Below are 22,366 nucleotides of genomic sequence, written 5' to 3' on the forward strand. Positions count from 1 at the left end.
GACTCTTTATATGATGCTGTTTAAAAATAGGCATCCAAAAGATTTTCACAGAAGGGGCTGCTGAGCTGTGCTGTGGGGCGTGGGAACTACTTAAATTGGCTTTCCTGTCAAAGCCAGTGTTTGCTGAGACTACATCATCACTTTTTCCTGACCTTCTGGTTCTCAATTTACTTCAGGATTGCTAAATTCTGTGTGCAGTTCTTTCCTTACCTCCTAGATCATGTATGTCCTGTTTGGGTGTGTGTGTATTTAGCATTTAGCATCCCTAGAAATCTGCATAATTGCAGATTGATACAGTATAATATCTTTACTAAAGTATTCTTCATGGAAAATTATTAATTAAAAGCTCAGATTAAAGCCACTCTAATCAGCAATGCAGCTTTGCTGAAGAAACCCTAAATTTGACTTTATTTTCAAAGTGGACATGTGTAAGTCACGAGGATAATTAACCATTTCATCATTTGAGATTTGCAAGTGAGTGATTTCAGAATGGAAAGCTTATATAGCTGTGTTAAATTGATAAATTAATTCAGTTAAAATTAATTAATCAGTTGATTAATTATTTTAAAACCCCACATTTAAATCAGTACTTTTTTTATTATGTAGAAAATGCATGTCCACAAAAAAAAAAAACAAAAAAAACTCCCCTAATGATCACCTAAATTTTGCTGTAAGCATTTTTAAAATATATATATGAAATTCCTTTGGAAATGTCCACAATCTGCTTCCATATTGCAACACATATGGTAAGAAAATCTTGCTTACAAGCCAGTGACTGTTTTTAAAACAGTTTTCAAAATTGCACCGAATAACAGCTCATGCACAAAAACTGATGTGGTTTGTATTTATAACAAGCAGCTTAACATTTTCTAAACTATGACAAATTTCTCCCTGGATATTTTTTAATGCAATAATAGGATTAGTTTAGCTGTCCCTAGGTTGTTTTTTTTTTTTTTTTAATGTATGTAGGCACTGTTGGTATGTTAGGAATATTTCTGAGTCATTCTGGTTCTGTCTTCCTCCTTCCTTAGAATTTATGTGGCCATAAAGGTTGTTGCTGTTGATGGCTTTGATGTGTGTGTACATGACACGTAATGCTGATATTTAGGAACTGATTCCCTTGCTATGATTTTGATAAAGCAGTTTCTGGAACTTGTTGTATTTCAGTTTAAGATTTACGGCTCTCCTTTCCCCTCAGACCTCATTTTTAAAGGTCAGAAGAGAAAAGAAACCCCAAACCATAAACATATTAAGTGAAATATCCATGGTACCTCCAGTTAATGGTATTTCCTTCAAGCAGATAAGTTACTGAGCCCCCTTTTAAAACAAGGGTGTTAATTTACTGTTTCCTTTCATCTGCTGAAATAATTACTTCTCTTCTTTGCCTTCAATAGTTTGTTCTGGTCGTTAACATTTCTGTAAAATTAAGTTTGAAAGGTGCTTTTAATGTTCACACAGACTGCAGTGCACATTTGACTGTTAAAATCAACCTACTTAAGGCAGAACTAATGTTTAACACTCTCTGCAGCCATTTGAAGTAGTTCACTGCCCAGTTTAATGGTGCTGCCAAGGGCAATGGTCACATTACTCCCTGCTGGATCTGGAGGGGTTCCTGTGCTGCCAGTAAAGACAATCCACCAGACTCCTGAAAATGCTGGCTTCAGTCTGCAAGCCATCATTTTTCTACTCACAAACTATAAACTGTAATTTGGTGGGTAGCAGAGGAGGAGAAGCACTAACCCCTGATCTTGTGCTCTGTGTAAGAGTCACAGTTTCTGTGACTTACTGACCTTTCTGCAAGCTCTGGTGAAAAAAGATGAGATCAAACTGTACAAAATCCACACTGATGGTGGGAGAAGTGATCTTCATCATGGGAATTGGTGTTTTAGGACACCTGAAGAGCAGCCCTGGGCAGCCCAGCTCACCTGATGGTGACACCTGGGGACACTTTGGCTGCACCATGAACCAGCTCTGTGTTGGTCACAGCCCAGCCAGCACCCTCTGTTCTGTTGTTTTTTGTGGATTTTGTGGATTTCCCTGATCCATCTCCACATCTGCCACGCACTATAAAAATGCTCTTGCACTGAGAACCCTCCCAGTGGCCAAATTCCCTTGAAACCATTCCCTTCCTAAAGCTGCTGCAGTCTGAGGGGTTTGGAGTGTAGGTCAGGTGAGATCATTGATGGGAGTCTTCAGGCAGGGGATGCAGAAGAAGATGTAACTCTGGCTTTGTGCTGTGCTGGGATCCTCAGCACATCACTGGGACCTGCCCCCAGTAACACAGCCCAGCACACACATCACATTATTCCTCTGTGAGGTCACCAATTTATAACCAAACAGCTGCTTTTTCTCCTTTGATAAGCAGGAGCAGGCAGAGATTTTAAAGATTAAACAATACATCTTCTCAACCAGCAAAAAAAAAAAAAAAAAAAATTATATATATTTACTAAACAGTGAGTGAAATTTTCCCCTTGGCTGGTCTAGTGCAATTTTGCAAGCTCCAACAATGCTGAATGGATGTTATTGAGAAGTGAATTTGGCTCATTCTTTTTATGCTTTTAATAAATACCCAAGGGAAAGGCAGTTGTTCAAGGAAAATGAAATACAAATAAACATAAAATTTATTCTCAGTAGGCATTCTGAGGAACTTGGGGCTTGAGTTTTATGCCATGTTTTTTTCCCATTACTTGCAAGCAAAACTAAAATATTCATATAAGCTGTCAGTTCTCTAAGGCAAATTCATCCTTTTTAAAAAATAAAACAAAATATAGATTCAGTGTGGAGAACAGGAACAATGTAAAACATAAAAAATGATATTTCTGCTCCAAAGTACATCATTGTAATGGACCATATTAGTTTGGACTGTGGATATAAATGTTGGGGGTTTTGCACAGCATCCTGTGACAATTTTTGAGACACAGTCATGCACAAGACATCATTTGTAATTACAGCAGTTTGCCATTCTCAGCTGCTGTCTGCTTATTCCTCATTTGATTGATAATTCATGTACTTCAAGCTAATGAAGATTTTTCATGCTGCCACCTAATAGACATTATCAGTTTTTCCTACCTAAATTTCAGGACTACAAGTGGGAGTTTTATTGGAAGGAAAAAGGAAAGAGAAGCTCAGTTGCTTTGCAATGCCTTTTTCACTTAGATTCCTGGAGTACCACAAAGAAGTACAGTCAGGGGAGAATGTTTATTGGAATAAAGAAGAATTTAGATTTTGGATTTCATTTCAGAGTAATCATTGCCCAAACTTTCAAACAATCCTTCAGAAAAATCTGTGATTCCCCAGTTGCAGTGTCCTGTGGAGGGTCAGAGGCACTTTTTTTGGATGCACAAGTATTTTCATTACCAATTATTTATCTTCCATTATTACTGTAATTATTATTCCTGACTTCAAAAATAATTTGCACTGTCTAATAATTTTTTTTTAAAACAAATCACATGAAGAGACTTTTTATGGCTCTAGACTTCACATCCAACTCAGACCCCTTTGTCAGATGCAGTGCAGGTTGGTTTGAAGTCAGTATTTACTACTAGAGAGTGTAAATCCAGACTCTGCATCATAAAAGCCAGAGCAGATTTTACTGTTTTGAGACTGAGCTGCAGAGGTTCCCCAGCACCTGGATTGACTCTGGAAAAATGTGGATTTTATTGTCCTGGAAGCTCTGTGGGAAAACACCTTCCAGGTAAGGTTTGTGTTCATTGATATTTTGATCCACTGCTTGTTTTTCAGCAGCCACAACCTTGGAGATTTGCACAAACCACCCAGAAATAACTTCATCCCCAGCCTGCTGCCCTGGGGCTGCATCACCTCTGTGAGAACCCCAGGGCTCGAGTGGCAGCATGTACAGCATCACCACCTTTCAGAATTGTACAAAACTAGCTGATTAAATCTGATTTTAAATACTGCTTTCAGCCCAGAACCCTGCCTTTTTAATAATCAATTAAAACATTGCTTCATTGTGTTTATTCAGTGTGTATAAAGCACTGCTTGACATGGATTAGACCTTACATAGCAGTACACAGCTGTAGCCCATCCAGCATTTTCCAAATGAGTTTGCACAAGGAATAAAAGATTGCCATCTGAGCAACACTGGAGGGAGACAAGAGCAGACAAAAGGCAGTTAAATGCTACAAAAAGAAAAAAGACCCTGTTGAGATAGAAATTTCTGAGCAAATGCCTCCATTTCACAGGGAGATACTGTAGCAGGCAATGTACATTGATTTTAGCACGTGAAGTACATTGCTTTGGGGATTCATTAAGCTTCATTTTGTGCACTATCATGAATGGGGATGTCAGCCACTCTCTCAAGTAATGCAGGGTTTCAAAGAGAGGAGGTAGAATAAGCCAGAGTGAAAATCTAATGTGCCCTGCAAAGAGAGGGAGGCAGTTGGGAAAGGAAAATGCTTGGCTTGCTAAAAGCTGTACATCACAGGAGCAGCAATCAAAACCTAAACATTTGGAAAGGGTTTTATGCTTCTAGAGTTTGTAATGTGGCTTAGAGCAGTAAGTTCAGGCTCCTGGCTGGGGGTCCCACTGGAGGACAGATGCACTGATGGAGTGCACAGCCTCATTCCTTCCTTTGGAAGAAAAACATGGACAATTGTTTGATGCTTTTTTAGTTACCCCCTTCTTTTAACTGTGTTCAAGCTATTTTTTATTTTGGTCACAGGTGGTTTTTCACCAGTATTTGCAGTGGGAGGGTGCTTAAGAAGGTGCTGTTTTCCTCCCCTCCACATTTCCATGGGAGCCAGTGGCAAAGCTCTGCTCTCTGAGACCCCTCACCATCTCCCCAGGCATCAGCTGCCAAATCCAGAAGCCACAGAAAGTGGCAGGTCCATAAAGTTGGATTTTTCAGCCACCAGCCAAATCCAAGGTTGGTTTGAAATCTGAACGCACCAGATCCTGTGTAATTTGTTTTGCTTTGTTTTGGTTGAGAGGTGTGTAACTCCAAGGGTTTATCCAAAAATGTGTTTAGTAGGTTTTATTTAGTAATTATGACACCACTGGCATTTTTTTGTCTTAGCCTACTATATAAATTAGAGTGATTTGGAAGCAAAGCATTAATGAAGTTCCTTAAAGTTTTCCTAGTGATGGAGTTGCAATGCTAAACCACCAGAAGAATGGGATTGTGCCTACACATGGAAACATCCTCATTGCTGAGTTCTCCAGCTTTTGTGCCTTGCCTTCAACAGGTGTTTAATGCAATTAACCCAAACATCAGAGCTCTCTGCCATGTACACTCCTAATAGAATTGGATTTATGAATTTTCTGTTCCACCTTGGTGGCTCAGGGTGCTTGGGCAAAGAGGAGTAGAGGGAGAGGTGCTGGGAGCTGGAATCCTGCACTGTGCTGGTAGCCAGAGGGAAGCAGACCCTGAAAGTGCTGGAATATTTGTTTTTACAAGTGATGTTTTGTCTCTGTTATGTGCTGGGGTCACTGAGAAGAAGGTGGTCACTGCAGAGGTGAGCACAACAGAGCAGCATCCACCTCCCCAGCAGCTGGGGCTCCTCTGGGGCAGGAGCACAGCAGGTTAATGTCAGATAGCTGCTGCCTTCTGCAGAAAGTTCTCTTCCTTCCTCTCCCCAGTGTTTGACCCTTTAAAAGCTCTCAGGACAGGTGGGAGCAGCAGGCTCCCCAGTTGTTAGCCTGCAGAGCAGTGGATGTGCAGCACTTGGTGCTCAGCTCCCATTTACACCCTGATCACAGCTGCCATTTGGGTCAGGAACAGGTTTTCCTGTTGATAGATTGGCTGTGTGCTAGGAAAACTTGTCTCTCCCCAGAGCATTGTGTAATTATTTGGTGGTGAGGAGCTGCCATGGGCAGGCAGCTCCACACAGATTGCTGCTGGAGTATCTGTGAGTGTCACTGCAGTGTCACATCCCCACACCAGGGCTGATTTCTGCCACTGGGGCTCTTCCTTGCCCTCCTGCTCAGCAAGGGAGGAGCACAGAGGTAGATGAGGGAAATCTTGGCTGTTTGTTAGCCCAGCAGAGGGTACAGCTCTGTGACCTGGGCTCCTGCAGGAGGTGCTGGCAGTGTCTAACTGGTGGCACTGGGGAGCACAGGTGGGCTCACAGGAGGGGTCAGGGATGTGCTCTGGGATTCCTGGGATGGATCAGCAGCTGGGGCAAGGTTAAAGGTTTCTGGGGAAAAGTCAGAATTAAAACAGGTGAACTAAAAAGGGATGGATTTCTCATGCTTGATCAGGGTTTATAAAATCAATGTGTAACTGAACTGAATTCAAACACTGGGATATATAAGCAGAGTCCTTTATTGACACCTGAGGAATTCATCACTCATTCAGAAGCAAACCTTCCAGCTGCTCATCTCTCTGGGTGTATTTCCCTGGTAATCATATTTCTCCTAACTATCAGATTGGAGAATTGTCTTATTTCTGCAGTGCAAAGAAATCCTGCTGGTGAACATTCCCCAATTGCACTCGTAATTATTTCTGATTAAAAGTGCCCTGGCCTGACAGCACCAGGGAAATTAATAGGAGAAGCTTTCTACAAGTTTTAGAAGACCAGCAAAGACATACTCACTCCCTCTTAAAATTATTTAAGCAGGTGCTGTGGGAAGCCATTGCTTTTATAATGCTCTTCAGATGTTTACAGCAAAACATTTTTTCCCAGTGATTGAATTTTTCAAAGTACTAAAATACCACGGAGAAATATGTTTCCCACCAGCTTTATGGCTCCCTGGATGCATTCTATACAAACCTTGTATCTGCCTGGACACAAACACTCTATTGCAAAAAGATATCTTGCCATTTTAACAAGCTGCACTGCTTTGAAAGGATACACTGCATCACCAGTGGGAATGTCAGTGCCTTAAGAGTAATACTGCTTTAAGGGTACTATTTTATTAAAGCAGACCTCAGTAATTTGTTCCTGACTGTTATACACCCTTATTTTATTAAAGGTATTTTACATCTGTGGAGGAGATTACTACCACTCCTATTTTCTCCACTGCTTGGCTTTAATGGATGGTGTGGAATATAATATTTATTAAGCCTAAGCAGGGGAGGACATAATAGCAGAATTGTCCTTTATAACCTATTTTACACAGCTGTAAAATAAACCTTAATAAAGCAAGAATAATTATCCAGGAATATCCAGGAAATGGAATATTCCTCCTGTTTCAAATATTTGAAAGGCTTAACTGCTGGCTGTACAAGTACTTTAAGAAATTGAACTCAACAGTAATAATATTGATATTAATTTGATAGTATTTTAAAATATATTAAGAGGTTAAGTATCTTGTGTGCCATAATTGCCATGTTAGCATAAATCAATACATAACTGTAATTTCTCACTGGTGTTGACTGTATATGATCCTCCAGGATTATCCTATTTCCTGCCTAGCTTTGTTTTCCTGTTTCTTGCTCTGATTTCTCTTCTTGGTGACAGTCACTGGAATCTGTCCCAAAGGGAAAGATTTTGTATTAAGGACCTAAAGCATCTTTGCAAACTGATTCCTGATCAGATATTCCAGAAGAATTGCTAAAGCAATTCCTCTCTTCCCCCTGCCTTCTTGATTTCTTCCTCCTGTTGTCCTATTTATACTTTTTTTTTTTTCATTGTGGAAATGATTTGGACTACAGTTATTACATTAATTATCCAAACTGACATTTTTGCAGTGTGTGAAAGGACAGGGTGGTATGTAAAATAGATGCACTAAGAACACCTACAGTATGACAACAAGTAGCAGGGTAATTGCTGAAAATGAAGTCTTTTCTGCTATCCCTTCTCTTCAACATCTGTTGTTCCATATGGAGTCATAAATATTTGCAACAAAATAGTTGAAGAAATTATCTCAACATTAATAGGGAAAAGCTGAATCTGCGAAGAAAATTGAAGAAGAATCTTTTTTTTTTTTTTTTCTTCTTGGCAAATTCCTCCTACCCATCCTCATCTGACACTTTAAAATCTCAGTAGAGGAATAGTCAGACTACAGTGATGCTTAAAAATCACCATGAAAAAAAACCTTTGTGAATGTTAATAGGAGAGTTAGCTGAGAAAAATGTTATAACCTCCTGATAATGACCATAAGGAGGATTTTGTTTATTCTGTCTCATTTTCCCCCTTTCTTCCATGCCCCAGTAATTTTGCTACTAAACTTTTATTGAATAGTTCACATTTTCCTTTTCTCTGTTGTCAGTAGAAATAATCCTCCTCATCATGATGAGGAGTGACAAGATACTATTATTGCCTGGACAAAATAGTTACTTTAAATTGCCATATGGAAAATGCAGATCAATAGTTTTAAAGCTTCTCTCTAGATTAAGAAGTATTTTAAAGCACAGAGCATCTTCATAAATATTTTAGAATCCTTATTACCAAAACCTGCCTGAGGAGCAGCTTGTAGGAGAAAGCAGGGATAATAATAACATGGGAAAACTACAAATTGTAAATAATTCTGAATATAAAAAATAGCATTTTGAAGGCTTTTTATTTATGTATTAGGAGCCTTAGTGGGAGTACTTAGGCTTCTCCTTAATGAACAGAATTTAACAAGGTGGCATCAATTGTATTTGTTTTTCTTAATCTCTATATACTGAACTTTAGACTGAAGTTACATGCAGTGAAACTTTAGTTCTGATGTTGAGCCAGTGAATTGCTACACTTTTTAGTTTCATTTTTTATTATTGCAAACCAACTCAGGTCTTTGTTTTTAAGACTTGAATTAATAAAATATTTTCAGGTATTTTTACTGCCAGTGCCACGTGAACATCAGAGTATATTGTAAATATGTTGAAGTTATAAATAGATATAATTTTCTGTGTTATTAATGAGAGTACACTGATGAAAATGTCAAAGCTGTATAATTATGCACCTCTTGATAAAGAGTGCACAGATAAAGGCAATTTGTAAACTGTGATTTCAGCCCTTCCTAGTGAAGTTTTCATTTCTCTGCTTTTCCATGGTATTCAAACCCCAAGTGGCAGCTCTGTGACATCCCTTGGGGGGCACACCTTTGTCATTGCTGAGATCAGGAATGGTGTCCAGGGGATCAGGAACAGGGGAGGGAGCAGAGCTGGGAAGTTTTGTCAACAAACTGCAACTCAAACTCAGCCCACCACTCTTTAACCTGTTAAAATTCAGTTTCTTAACACACTAAGTTATGTATAAACTATGCATACAGTCTATCTTGTTCTATCTGAAAAATTAAGCAATATTTTTACTATAACTCTGTTATGTCTAAGCACTGTCTACAACCACAGTCTTGGAGCCTCTAGTGAAAACATGAATATGTTTTTCAACCTTTGCTAGAACTCACGCTTCTGCTTTAGTATCTAAACCTTTTACTTACTAAAAGCTCTAGAGCTCATGCTAAAACTTACTGACTTATTGTTCTAAAACTCAAACTTACACCTCTACCTTATGTGTAAGTAGCTTAATATACTTGAATCCATCCACAGGCTTTAATTCAATCCCTGCACTCTGATTTCTCTCTGAAGAATTCAGAGACCCCCAACTCACTAACTCCAACACTTTATTAACCTCAACAATTCCATGGTTCTATGGCCTGCATGTTCCTGCTGTGTTGGAAACAGTGAAAAAGTTTTGTTAAACACTTGCTCAGGACAAAATTTAGTCATTTCAGAGCACACAGGTGAGAACAGACACAGATAAATGGAGCATAGCTGATGGTACTGTTCTCGCCTGTTTCTAGAAGCTTTCAAAGCAGCATGGAAATGTGTAGGAAATGTAAATTTAATTATTAGATACTTCAAAGTGAAGTTTTCTCCTGGCAAAGCTCAGTAGTGAGCAAGGATTGTATCAGTCACTGGAAAACTAAATGAAATCTGATTTAAAGGTACTGCACTGGATTAATCAGCTACTCCTCAATTGCATTCATTGACCCTGTTCATTCAGAGGCTGGAATTAAGAAAAACAGCAGTGACTTTAAATTTGGCTCCTGAATCACAAGGTTAAAACACTAAATTTCTGACTGGTGTCTGGTTTACAGGTGACATCTCTTCTTGCTGATGATGAGGAGTCTCAGCTCCTGGCAGAGCAGCAGTGAGTGAGGGGGGAAAAAAAGATAGCAGGGGTTTATGGAGGATTTTGGAGATTATTAACACATGGAAGACAGATAACCCTGTCCTTGTGGAATTAGAAACACAGAATACTTGATCTAAATATGCTTCAGATTACAGGTTTTCATACTTGCTTTGCTGTAAAAGAAAAAATACCAGCCTGACTTCTAGTTAAGCAATACAGAAGTTGCCAAGATTTAAAATTCAAATAATAAGCTTCTTTCATAAAACTGATTTTGCAGTCAAAAATTAGAATGTTAGCCCTAATTGTATGAAAATACCCACATTTGGACACCTCTTGTCCCTGTTGTGAAGTAGATGTAGAGCTGGAAGTCAGGGGATCTCTTGCCACCATGAGGATAAATCAGTTTGGATGATTCTCTCAGGTCTTTGGGCAAATAATGGTATTTCAAATACATATTTTACTTTCAGAGATGAGTCACACAGACAAGCCAGCTGATGTTGCAAATCCTCTGCTTTATTTTATTAAAAGTCAAAGAGGTCCATTAGAGTATCCAGGCTGTTCTGTACCTATGGGCCATTAAATGTAATCCCCATCACTCAGGTCTGAAACTTGAAGAATTATAATTGTAATAAACCCCTTCAGCCCTTGGGTTTCTGAATTTTACGCCACAGGCAGGGAAGGGGAGTGACCCAGCTACCATCTATATCCAAAACCATTTTTTTATCCCTGCTTGAAGGGTTGTCTGAGATCAAATGTCTTGGTTAGTAACTAACAGGTTAATAACTACAAATCCTGTATCAATTGTTTCTCTCTCCTCCATATGCCATGTGTTTATTTGATGCCTGAGTTATATCCTGTGAGCTTTTGGAGGTGAATAATGCTCATACAGCTCCAGGTAGATGAAGTTTTTAACTGCACGAGGAGAAACTGGTGGCCTAACCAGTGTAAATTGTACCTTTAATATTGCTCCCTTGTTTTGAGAGGGATGTGGCATGTCAAGTGGATCAGGGCTGTGACTGATGGCTTTAAAAACATGCCTTCTGAAAGAAAATAAAGCAGCTGGCAAATCAAAGTGCCTGTTGGTTTGGGCTGTGCAGGGAGCAATTCACGTTCCCCACGTTCCCAGCGCTGTGTTCACTCTGCAGGTTGATGCTTCATTTGCCAATCCCTGTTCCTGCAATTTAGGCAGAAGACAGAAGATGAAATACTTAAGCATATTGAATTAAGAGCAAGAAACTTCCTAGCAGATTTCTGTGTGCTTTCCCAGGATGATACTCCATTCACTGTTAGTGTTTACTGTGTGTTTCTTTGCTCTGCAGTATAATTCTTACTTTCATCTATTCATCTGGATGTCAGCTAGAAATTAAAATAAAAAGACTGCACTCTAAATGGATTCCTGAATGCTTTTATAAAGCATGGCAGGTTTAACAAACAGGCTCAATAAAAGGAGTTCCCACTTTGCTTCAATAATCAGAAAGGTTGTTTGTGTCCTTGGTCAGGCTGTAGCTGCCTTGGCTTTATTTCTTGCTTATTCTCTTGTATTGTAGATGTGAGTGCAGCTTTTAGCATTTATATTTTTAGTGGTGTTTGAAATCAAAATCCTTAAATCAACATTATTTTTTTTCCATTAAAGAGATGCCTTTGCTACAGTCCCCAAGAAATGCTCCCAGCACATGCCATTTTTAATTGCTTTACCAATTATGATTCCTGGAGTCTAACTAATAAATTTCTGCCTAACTGTGCACTTATTCAGAGCATGGGCAAGATGTAGGCACCGTTCAGATGTGAAGACCTATTACAAGATTGAAATAGATTTCTAATGCATTTATCATTCATCTTTGCAGAGTGTGATTTCAATCAGAAAAAAAAAAATGATGAATGGTTTGACAGTTTCCACCCATATACGCTAAAACATAATATGCTGCTTCTAGTTTCAGCTATTACAGACTTTAACATGCAATGTGACCTTGGTCTGCAAAGCATGTTTGGTTAGCACAAAAACTTAATCATAAGAAGTCATAAGTAGAATCCTTCTTCTTTACTGCCCTTTTTCTGGGACTTGGAAATTTATTGCTTCTGGGACAGGTAGGATATGAACAATGGGCCAAATAGAGTCCAGGGTTATCTCATCTGTGTGAAAACTGCTGCTGAAAATCGATGTGACCTCTGCTACACTGTCATCCCAATTCCCACCCTCTGTGTCCTATTTGTCTTTTGGTGGAAGCTTAGATCTGTGTGCTGTCTCTATGTGTCTCTCTTGGGCCAGATTATCAAAATGAATCATTGCCTGCATACCTCTTATATTTCTATTTATTTTCCTGGTGTTGACTAGGTCTGATGAAATATGATTCTTTTTGCATTTGATCCTCACTGCAGCAAGCAGCACCTAATTTAGCTGTGTCTATCTCTTTAAAGAAGAGTAATACTATTTTGAAACTTCAATCTGCTGTACAGTAGCATTACAAACCATAGACCATGCAACCTGTCTTCACAGTCAATAGTAATTTTCCTTTTGGCCAATTTAATGTTATTACTCTCATCTCCAAATAGCAGAGGTTTCTAGAGGTGTTAGAGCAGCTCCAGTTTTGTTATGCATACTTCATGTATTGCTTTCTTTTTCAAATGCCACTTCTGTTTAATCTTTGGTGACTCCATGGCTCTGCTGTTATTTCTGGGCAGCATCATGTGTGACAACTAATCAGGTTATTTTAGAAACTCTGCCACTGATATATTTAAAAATGAGAAATGGTGTGTCTGAATCAGCACAAACTTCGTGGTCTCATTTTTTTACCCGAGTTGGGATTTTTTTAAATGGTTCACTTAAATTCCATCCAAGATGCTGTCTCTGAGGATGTATAGAGGTTACTGGCTTTTGTTATTAGTCCTGAAAAATCATTAGGAAGATCTTCATTTAATGAACTCACAGAGCAAAGACAAAATACTCCCAAACCAGAGATTTCAAAGAATACTTGAAAACTGCTAATGCTCCTGGTTTGTTGTCAGGTGGATGCAAAAAGTGCAGCTCAGTGGAGGCTCCTGGAGTGTGTTACACCAGAAAATAGTGCTGCTGTGGAGACACCCTGGGTTAATTAGTTGTCAGATTATTTTTAAGTTGTTTATGCCCTGAAAACAGGAGTGGGAGAAGAAGACCTTTTGAATATGGTGTGGTCTAATTGTAAATTGAGGCTTTAATATTACCAGGGCACTTAACAGATGAAACTGGGGGTTGGCTGTGCACTGGCATCAGGAGCTCATGGCCAAGGCAGGGACCACAGGCAGACACTCATGATTTCTGCAAGTGCAGGCAGCATCATTATATATATATATAATATATATATATATGTATGTATGTATATAGACTGGAATATTGCACAGGAGTACTATTCTAGCATTTCAGAGGGAAAGAATTGTACAAAGTTTGCCTTCAGAGACAGCTGTATTTTAATTGTGTATTTTTCAGCAATTAAAATGAGTATGTGGGAAGAGGTACTCACAGGGATCTGAGAGAAGGAGCATCTACTGTCCTAAAAGATCCTTTAATTATTCTACTCAAAAACGGGAGTTCATTGGTGATACTACTGATTCCTCACCAAATGGAAGGGATTATTAAAAAAACCCAATTTCTAGCATTGTTTCTTTGTGGATACACACTTCTGCTGTCTGTGCCCAGCTTGTCTGTACCCACAGCAGTATTTGGAGGAAGGAGTGAAGGGGAAGCTGCCAGCCCCCAGTTTGCTCTCTGCAGGAGATGTTCCAGTTCTGAGCAGAGCTGGCAGAGGGGATGGATGACTCAGTGGAGATTATTTACTGCTCAGCACGGGCAGGGGAGAGGAAAAGGAGTAAAGAGATGTGATACGTTCCTTGATTAGAATTTTGCCAAGGTTATAGCAACAAAAAAGGCACATCACAGAATGGCAAATAGATAGAATGGAGACAGGTCATTCAGGTTTAATGAACTGCGTAATGCTGTTATAATTCTGGGGTATGATTCTGTAGAATTTGAGATATAATAGTCTGTACTCCATTACAGCTGTGTTATAGTCTCAGTGTATTGATTATTGTTCTGTACTATTTTGCCAACTTGCCTTGGCAACAGTCCCAGCTGCCCAGAGCCTGAAACAATGTTGGTTTTACTAACCACTTCTATTTTGACTTCCAGATAAACAAAATTCTAGTTTCTAGAAATTACAGCCACTATATTTCCAATGCTTTCTGATGTCACTTTTAAACCTGTCTTCACAGAAGAGGTGCAAATTGCCATTCCAATAATGAAACCAGCCTTAGATAAAGTCCAACTGGCTGGACAGGCCTTGCCTCCTGGATTCCCGGCGCCGTTTCTCTTCGCTGATGGTCTTTCATCAGTAGAAACACTATTAACCAACATCCAGGTAAATTCTTCTCTACAGGGCCAGGTTATGTCATGATAGATAGCATGTTTCTTTTGCACTCCTAAAAAAATTCCAGAAATTATTTTATATCTGCAGTTTCTCCTGTCTTTTATTTAAAGTGTCGTGCTTAGGTTTCCTCTCTCCCTGGCATTATCAGTCATGAAAGGGTTTTATGCATTTTGTATTTTAGTAATTGGCAGTAATGGTCATGTTGAAATTCACCATTCTCATTGTTCCTGCAGTGCTTCTCTCTGCAGTTACTGAGGTGAGCAGAGACATGGCACTGTGTGTAACCAAATTAGCCAAAGCTGCACTGAATGATTCCATGCCACAAAATTCCCCATCTATAACTCCAACATTAGATATTCCAGTGCCCACTTGTGCTCAGGTCTGTAGGTTCCTGCTTCTAATCTCTCTATTTTCCTAGAGGGCGTAAAAGAAACAAGTGGATGAATTTTGTCACTGCTGATAGAAAATGGTGTTTTCAAATCTTGATTTTATGTGTGTTTTAGGGCCTGCTGAAAGTGGCTGTGGACAATGCAAGAGTCCAGGAAAAGCAGATACAGCAGGAAAAGAAAGAGTTAAAGATGGAGCTTTGTAGAGAGCGAGAGCTACGAGAGAGTTTGGAAAGGCAACTCACAGCTGAGCTGCAGAGCAGAGGTGAGTGAGTGAGTGAGTGAGTGAGTGAGTGAGTGAGTGAGTGAGTGAGTGAGTGAGTGAGTGGAAATGGAGTTTGGGTCTCTGTGAAACGTGGAACCCTCTGGCATTTCCAGCTGGAGCTGTCCAGAGCTCACAGTGAGCTGACATTCATATTCTGGTGTAGTGCAGCAGTGAACCTGCTCTGGAAGTGGAAGATGTAAATTCCATAAAACCACAATGAAGCACACATTTCTGTAAGCAGAAAAAGCTCTGGATGAAGGGTTATTACCTGCAGGACAGCTGGCCCCAGAGAGTTTTGCAGGCTCTGAGGAGGGAAGCTGGGGCAGTTCTGTGGCTTTCAGGTGTATTAGCATCACTGCCCAGGTATTCCCAGCCCAATTTCTTTATTTGACAGCTTTAATTTCTTTTTATCCTCCAAGCATTGAGAATCATCAGTCTTACTGTGAGAAAGATATGGATTTAATTTGGATATTTAGATGATTTTTGTCATTACTTCCCTAGCCCATATTTCTGCAGTTTCAGTGCTGCTCAGTCTGTCCTGTAGAGAACTTCAGCACAACAAAATAGAGCTGTGAGAAATTGTCAGCCCAAGAGCAAGATCTGAAGCAAATAATCCTAGATTTTTTTTTTTTGCATCAGGAGATTGAGGTGCAGTAGCACACCCCAAATGGGGCCTTCTGAGATAAAACCATGACTGGTTAGAAGCTTTTGATAATAATAGGCAATTAAATTGGTAAATCTGAATTTCTCGCTGTGCTGTTGCAAAGGAGGCAGTGTTAGTATTCTTTTTAAAATTCAGATTCTGCAAGGAAAGGAGCAGCACTTCATGTGCCACAAGCTACTTCTAGATTACATCCATGAAATCAGAAAGATAAAACCAGATAAGAGCAGAAGTGTAGGTGCCAATTCCTATCTTCCTGTGCTTTTTAATGGAAATTGGGTGTGTGGAGCTGTCTGCAGTGCCAGGACTCACTTAGAGGCACCAAAGGGCACCTGTCAGTCGAGCTGGGAAGGGTCAGTAAATCCTGCTGAAGCTGTTAAATTGCAGTGGGTGTCTAGAAATGTATCACCCAAGTGTGATGGGGCTGTGTATTTCTGCAAATCAAAACTTAGCTCCTTAGGGCAGCACAGTGTGTCCCTCCTGAATCCCAGTTAACTCACCAAAAACTTCAAGTCAGTCACAGACTTTGATGGCTCCTGCCTTGAGAGAGAATTTCACCAATCCTCAGAATTGGTTTTCTTTCAGGTCACCACATCTTTATTGTCTTGAGCTAGAACTGCACTTTGAATATTGAACATAAACTAATTTTTTACTGTGTCCATCATCTGCTAATTGTGCCCTGACAACCATTCTTCCACTTATTTACATTTCAGCCACAATTCAAAAACGCTTGAAGAAAGAGAAGAAGGCAAAGAGAAAATTGCAGGAAGCTTTGGAATTTGAATCCAAGAGAAGAGAACAAGTGGAACAGGCTCTTAAACAGGCCACATCAGGTGAAGGTCTCAGGATGTTAAATGGTAATGTCTTAGTTGGCCTTTCACAGTCAGCTTAAAATGATGGTTGATTGAGTGAGGGGAAAAAAAAAAAAAAAAGATGCACAGAGCAAATTTCAGGATAAACCCTCACAATTCTTTCCTGAAATAATGAAGAATCTATTTCAGGCCATGTGCTCTGGGTCATAAATTAAAAAAATAAATAAGTCTGCAACTAGAGAAACAGACAGAGCAGTTTACACGGAGATGACAAGAAATGCTGAATATATTACAGAGAAATCTGTTACAGTGCCAGCTAAGACAATGTGAAATTTGGTTCCTATAAGGTTCTCTGAACTCTTCTCTCCCAGCAGATTCATTTTTAGAACTGCTGAGCTTCATTTCAGAAGCTGTTTGGCTGAAGTTTGCTCAGCCTCAGGACCTATTAAGTTTGTTAAATATGTATCAGCTTTCAGAGCTGACTGGGTTTTGAGCACTTCCCAAACATTCCTGTGAAACAAAAGCAAATCAGTTCATCTCCTAAACAGTGATTAAGTTCTGGCTACCAGGAGGATTTGCCTTTTGTGCTTAAGATGGTTCTGGCCAAACATTAGAGGTTTGGTTGTACTGTTTAAGACTGAACCTAGCAGAGATTTAATTAATTCCAGGTTCTGCAGCTAAGGTTTAGTCTGTGCATCCCTACCTGGAGTCTGTGCAGAGGCTCAGGAATCAGAGTGATGTTCAGTCCCTGCTGCATTCAGGTGTCCTGTGGTGTGTTCATTTGGGCACTGCTAGAGACTGCAGAGTGCAAAAACTGCCTGGCTGCTGAGCAAAAATAATGAATTTGGCTGTGAGAGATGCCCCCACTGCTCTCTAAAGCCAGGGCAAGGCTGTGTGTGTGCCCTGCCTGCAGGAGATGTGAGTGTGATTTATCTGGGGCACCCAAGGGATGTAAACTCTGTGAGGAGGAGAGCAGCATCTTTCAGAGGCATCCTCTCACCTGCTGCAGTTTCTAGCCCTGCACCTCCCTGGAAGCAGGGGCTGCTGTGTCCCTGCAGCACTGGCAGGGCTGGGGGGATCCAGGTGTGGATTTACAGCCACAGTCTGGGAAACAGTGACCAGGGAGAGTGGGTGGCCAAAATCAGCAAAAAACCTTCTCCACCACCTCCACTGGATCAGGCAAATCAGACTGAACCACAGACAGAACCAGCACCTTGAGAGGAATGTCAGAAAAAAGCTAAAATCCTGCTGCGCTCTAAGGTCACTCCCCTGGGAAGCACCTGCTGCTCACCCAGCAGTTCTGGAACCACAAATCCAGGAATACCAGGGTTCCAGCAGTGTGATTAACAGACCTTTACATCTGCTAGGGTGGGCCTGGCTGCAGCAGTTTGATTTGCAGGCACACTCAGGTAGTCATCTATATGTTAGTGCCTGCAAGAAGCTGATATTTACATGCTAATCTGATTGCACATGCAAATCAGGTAGCTCATTAGCATCTTAATCCACAATTTAATTGCAGGTACAATTTTATGACAACAAAATGTGAAGGGCTATTCTGAGTATTTTTAATTTAACTCTGACAGTCTGTCTCATTTAACAGATGCTGTTATTAGTTACAGATGACTTTGTCATTTTTGGTATATGCAGCATGTACTCTGAGGGGTTTGGGAAGAAAGAACCTTTTCAGATTGATAGGTCAGTGCCCTGCACTTGCCTTCAGAACAGGAATCTGAGTGAGGGAAGCCTTGTAGAATAGCAGTCACTTGTAATTTTATAAGAAAAAAAATGTATATGTGAAAGTACTGCTTTTTTAGTCACATATACATTTATAGAGCTATATATGCACACATGACATATATTTCACTTACACATTTATTGCTGAGCTATTGCTCTCCTGCAAGGACTGTACTTTTTTCAGGGTTGCCCTGCTCTCACTCAGAGCTCAGTTATGCAGGGTCACCAGCAAAGCATCACCTCTGTGACAGATCCTGACACTCCAGCTGAAGGGATCTGTGAAAGCAGCAGTGCAGTCATTCCCTGTTTGAGAAAGTCCAGAACAGGCTTTTGCACAGAAAACCTCCCAAACTGTGTACACAGCTCCCTTTCAGGTGGGGTTTTTTCCTTCCTGTAATTTCTGAGGGCTGTATGATAAGGGAAGCAGATGTTTCTCCAGGATTTGAGGTGCCATGGATTCAAATCACATCCCCTTCATGCTAATCCTTGTTGGCACAAGGTGGATGGTGGCATCTGTTCCTGAAACACCCTGGGGTGTTGGAGCCCCTGCCCCCACCCAAGGACTGTGCAGACAGAGGGATCACCAACATGAAATTAAACAGGTCCAAAGTCAGTGTCATGAGACTCCTTCTCAATTTGGAAAAAAAAAAAAAGAGCACAATCCCCTTTGGAAAGCTCTTCTCAGAGGTCTGGAAATACTTCACATAGCATGACAGCTGTAATTTTGGTTTGGGTGGTAACACATGCTCACACATCCCGAGCTGAGGTTGGAAATGCAGTTTGCAGAGTTCTTATCTGTAACATGCACTCACACAAACTGAGACACACACCCCAAAAGTGTTGCCTGGCACTGGCTCCATTCTTCAGCTCTGTAATTTGGAGGTGCTTGGCTATATACAAGACTCAAAGTAGTTTAATATTATCACAGTTTAATTTCAAATTTATTTTTCATGTGTCAGATGCCCTCATTCTCCAAGAGGATTTTGCAGACACATTATTACCACGTGTTGGTTATTATCTGATCCTCAGACAAATGTGAAGCACGTTAAAAATAATTCACTGTGAGACCAGTAATGTTTGCACATTTTGGAAACAATTTACTACTGAAAATTCTATGAGGACCAAATGTTTTATGCAAGACCATGTTAACTTGGAGAGCACCCTAGTTTGCTATAAATATTTTTCTAAAGATGCCTGAGAGAGGGGCAAAGGGGAATGCATTAATCTTCAGTCTCCCATGTTTCAGATGCTGGAATCCCAGATATGGAAATAGAACACAATGGGACCCAACACGACAGTGCAGCCATGCAAGGTGCAGTATGTACCACAGCTCCTCACCTCTGTGCTTGTCTTAAAAATTAAGTGAATGCAGAATAATGTCTGTGTCTGTTTTCCTGCTTTAGGATAAATGTAAATTTCAGAACTTCAGTTTGTTTTCCTGTTTGATACAGAAAACCTTACAAGATCAGAAATTAACTTTGTTAAGTAGTGGTGATACTTATCTGTGGTGATTTAGAGGTGATATTTGTTTTAAACCTTTATCTACCAAGATGTGTGCCCTTAGTTCAAAAGGAATTTTACTTGAGATTTATAATTTGAAATACTTTACCTCTGGTCTTTACCTACCTATCAAAATCACAGATGTTTTCAAAAAAAGGCATGAACTGTAAGTGAGAAACAAAAGCCATGTTCACATTATGGGCAGCTGTCTGGTGCTGCTTTTCCTTCACTGTGTGGCTGTGGGTAAGTGCAGCACATCCAGGTATGGTCTGAGTGCTTCCCAAAGAGTAGGAAATGACTGGGATGTGAGGAGTTGTGAAATCCTCCTTTGGGGGAGCTGAGACAAAGGGATATTCCCAAGGGATATTCCCATTCCTCTTGGAAGCCTCTTTGAGCCACACAGAACAGCCACCTGTGATCAAATCAGGTCTGAGCAGTTTGACTATTGAAATTCTCTGATGAAAGCCCAACTTGCAGAGTTTTTCCTCCCCTCTGTTGTGTGCCAGGTCCATTCCAGCCCATTCAGTTCTGTGCTGGCTGCTCTGGCAGCCTGGATGCAGCTGCCTCTTCCACAGAGCTGCTGCTTCTTAGAGCAATCCCAGTAATCCCAATATTACCAATAATGGTAATGTGCAAAATCCCCTGTGCTGGGGTATCCAGAGGCACTTTGTGCAGACAGGAGAAGAGCACTTAGAGACACAAACCTCACTTGAGCATTTCTCTTCAGCTGGGGAAGGTTTGACTTGCATACCTCTGCTATGCATCTGTCGTCCATCTGTCATCCTTACAGGAAAGCTTTCAAATATTTTCACTGCTTTGTCTTCTTGTGATTTTAGATTCATATGCTGTGTATTACAGAGAAGGAGAATCACAGCTTTATTGTAATGCAGATATATACATCTGACATATGTGTGTATATATTTGTGCACATATGATGAGATCTGTGCTCTAAATATTGCAATTGGAAAATTCTGCTGCCAGAAATAGTCAAAATATTGGATGAGCATTTGGGACACGTGTTTAAATTGGTTGAGCAAAATGTTCCTTCCATTTCTGATCTGTTCATGGTACCTGCTGAGAGGAGTGCTCAGTGCTCTTCCAGACAACTCTGAGAGTCAAAGGTGCATCTGGGCAGACTCTGGTAAGGAAGAGAAAGGTAATTTCAGTTTGAAGAGAGACCATGCACTTGGCTCAAATGTGTCTTTACATCAAAAATGATTGCAAATACTGTGAGGAGAGTTATGCACAGCCACTTCCAGTGACCATTCACTTGCCTGAAGGAATCAGGAGAAGTTTCTCATGTTACCTGTAGTTTATTAATACACAGGAGAGCCTTGTGATTTTTACATTTATTTCAGTTTGGGTTTTCTTGTTGTTTATTTTTTTCTTTTTTTTTTTTTTTTTTTCTTTTAATCTGATCCCAACCACATCATCCCTTCAGTTATGAGAGGCTTTGGCTCAGGAAGTTTTTGTTGAGCATGGCCAAAGGCAGAGCTGGATATTCCCTGTGTTCAGTGTCCCTGGGCTCAGTGGGAGCAGGACATGGCCTGAGCAGCAGGAGCTGCAGCCCTGTCCCTGTCCCTGTCCCTGTCCCTGTCCCTGTCCCTGTCCCTATCCCTGTCCCTGTCCCTCCATGGCAAAGCCATTCTCTCCCCTTTCCTGCCCTGCTGGCTCTGACCCCCCTGGTGTGGTAAATCCTGCTTGGTCACTAAACCCTCTCAGCTGATAAAAAGCTTTCTGGAGAGCTCTCTGTGGAGCCTGTTTAGATTTCAAAGTGTTCCTGTCTCTTTCATTTTTATTTATGCTGATACTGTAATAACTTTTTATTCCCTTTCCCTTTGATAACCATTGGTGTCCCTGACAGCTCCTCTTGCTGCTGCAGCTCTGACAATTGGAGCACACTCCCTCCCTGCCCCTGTCATTTGCTGCCTTTGGTTTTTGGGCCCTGGGAGGAGGAAGGGGCAAAACACATGTCCCTGATACAAAGCTGCTTCCAGGCTTCCAAAATCTCTTTCAGTTGCTCAGAAAAAAAAGCTTTAGCATCAATACAGAGCTTTCTTTTTCTGTTGTCAATAGCTCTGCTGGACAGAAATCTATCATTCACACAGTGCTTTTCCTTTGAAATTCAATTAGTTCCACTGCCAGTATCTCCTTAAGTGGGTTTAAAGGAAAATTACAGAACTACTGCTCAGCCACCTTTCACAGTGATTAAGTCATATCATATTTTATGCTCATTTCTTAAAATGATTTTATTAACACAAGCTGTTCATGTACTGCATTTCTGATCTGCATTATAAATCTTTTCTATTTAGTTGACTCATTTTCCCTCTTTCTTTGTATATTAATTGAACAGAAATTTCATGCAGATGAGACTTACAACTTTTCTGAACTTTACAGTCTAATGCCTCCATCCTCCACATCCCAGGTGGGGTTCAGAGCTGGAGCTGGGAGGTTTTCAGCTGGCAGAGGGGATCAGTGGCTGCAGTGGAGCAGAGCAGGTGATGAGCACTCAGACCCCCTCCTGCTCCTCCTTGCACCACTCACTCCTGGGCCAGCAGCACAGTGCATCAACCATTTTATCAGCCAATCTCC

At 40.5% G+C, this 22,366-nt stretch overlaps 1 protein-coding gene across 5 annotated transcripts in view; it reads left to right on the top strand.

Moving 5' to 3' along the window:
- Positions 1-22,366, top strand: part of DACH2 (dachshund family transcription factor 2) — a 234,446-nt gene that overhangs the window by 206,399 nt on the left and 5,681 nt on the right. For 3 of the 5 annotated variants that reach the window (XM_056491706.1, XM_056491702.1, XM_056491703.1), the window contains 4 exons: positions 14,262-14,407; positions 14,920-15,067; positions 16,442-16,585; positions 19,521-19,586. In XM_056491706.1, the coding sequence (XP_056347681.1) occupies positions 14,262-14,407; positions 14,920-15,067; positions 16,442-16,585; positions 19,521-19,586 (504 nt within the window). The remainder of the gene's footprint in view (positions 1-14,261; positions 14,408-14,919; positions 15,068-16,441; positions 16,586-19,520; positions 19,587-22,366) is intronic. The other 2 variants (XM_056491704.1, XM_056491705.1) reach the window with 1 other exon arrangement.

This window comes from Oenanthe melanoleuca, chromosome 4A, assembly GCF_029582105.1.
Source record: "Oenanthe melanoleuca isolate GR-GAL-2019-014 chromosome 4A, OMel1.0, whole genome shotgun sequence".
NCBI lineage: Eukaryota > Metazoa > Chordata > Aves > Passeriformes > Muscicapidae > Oenanthe > Oenanthe melanoleuca.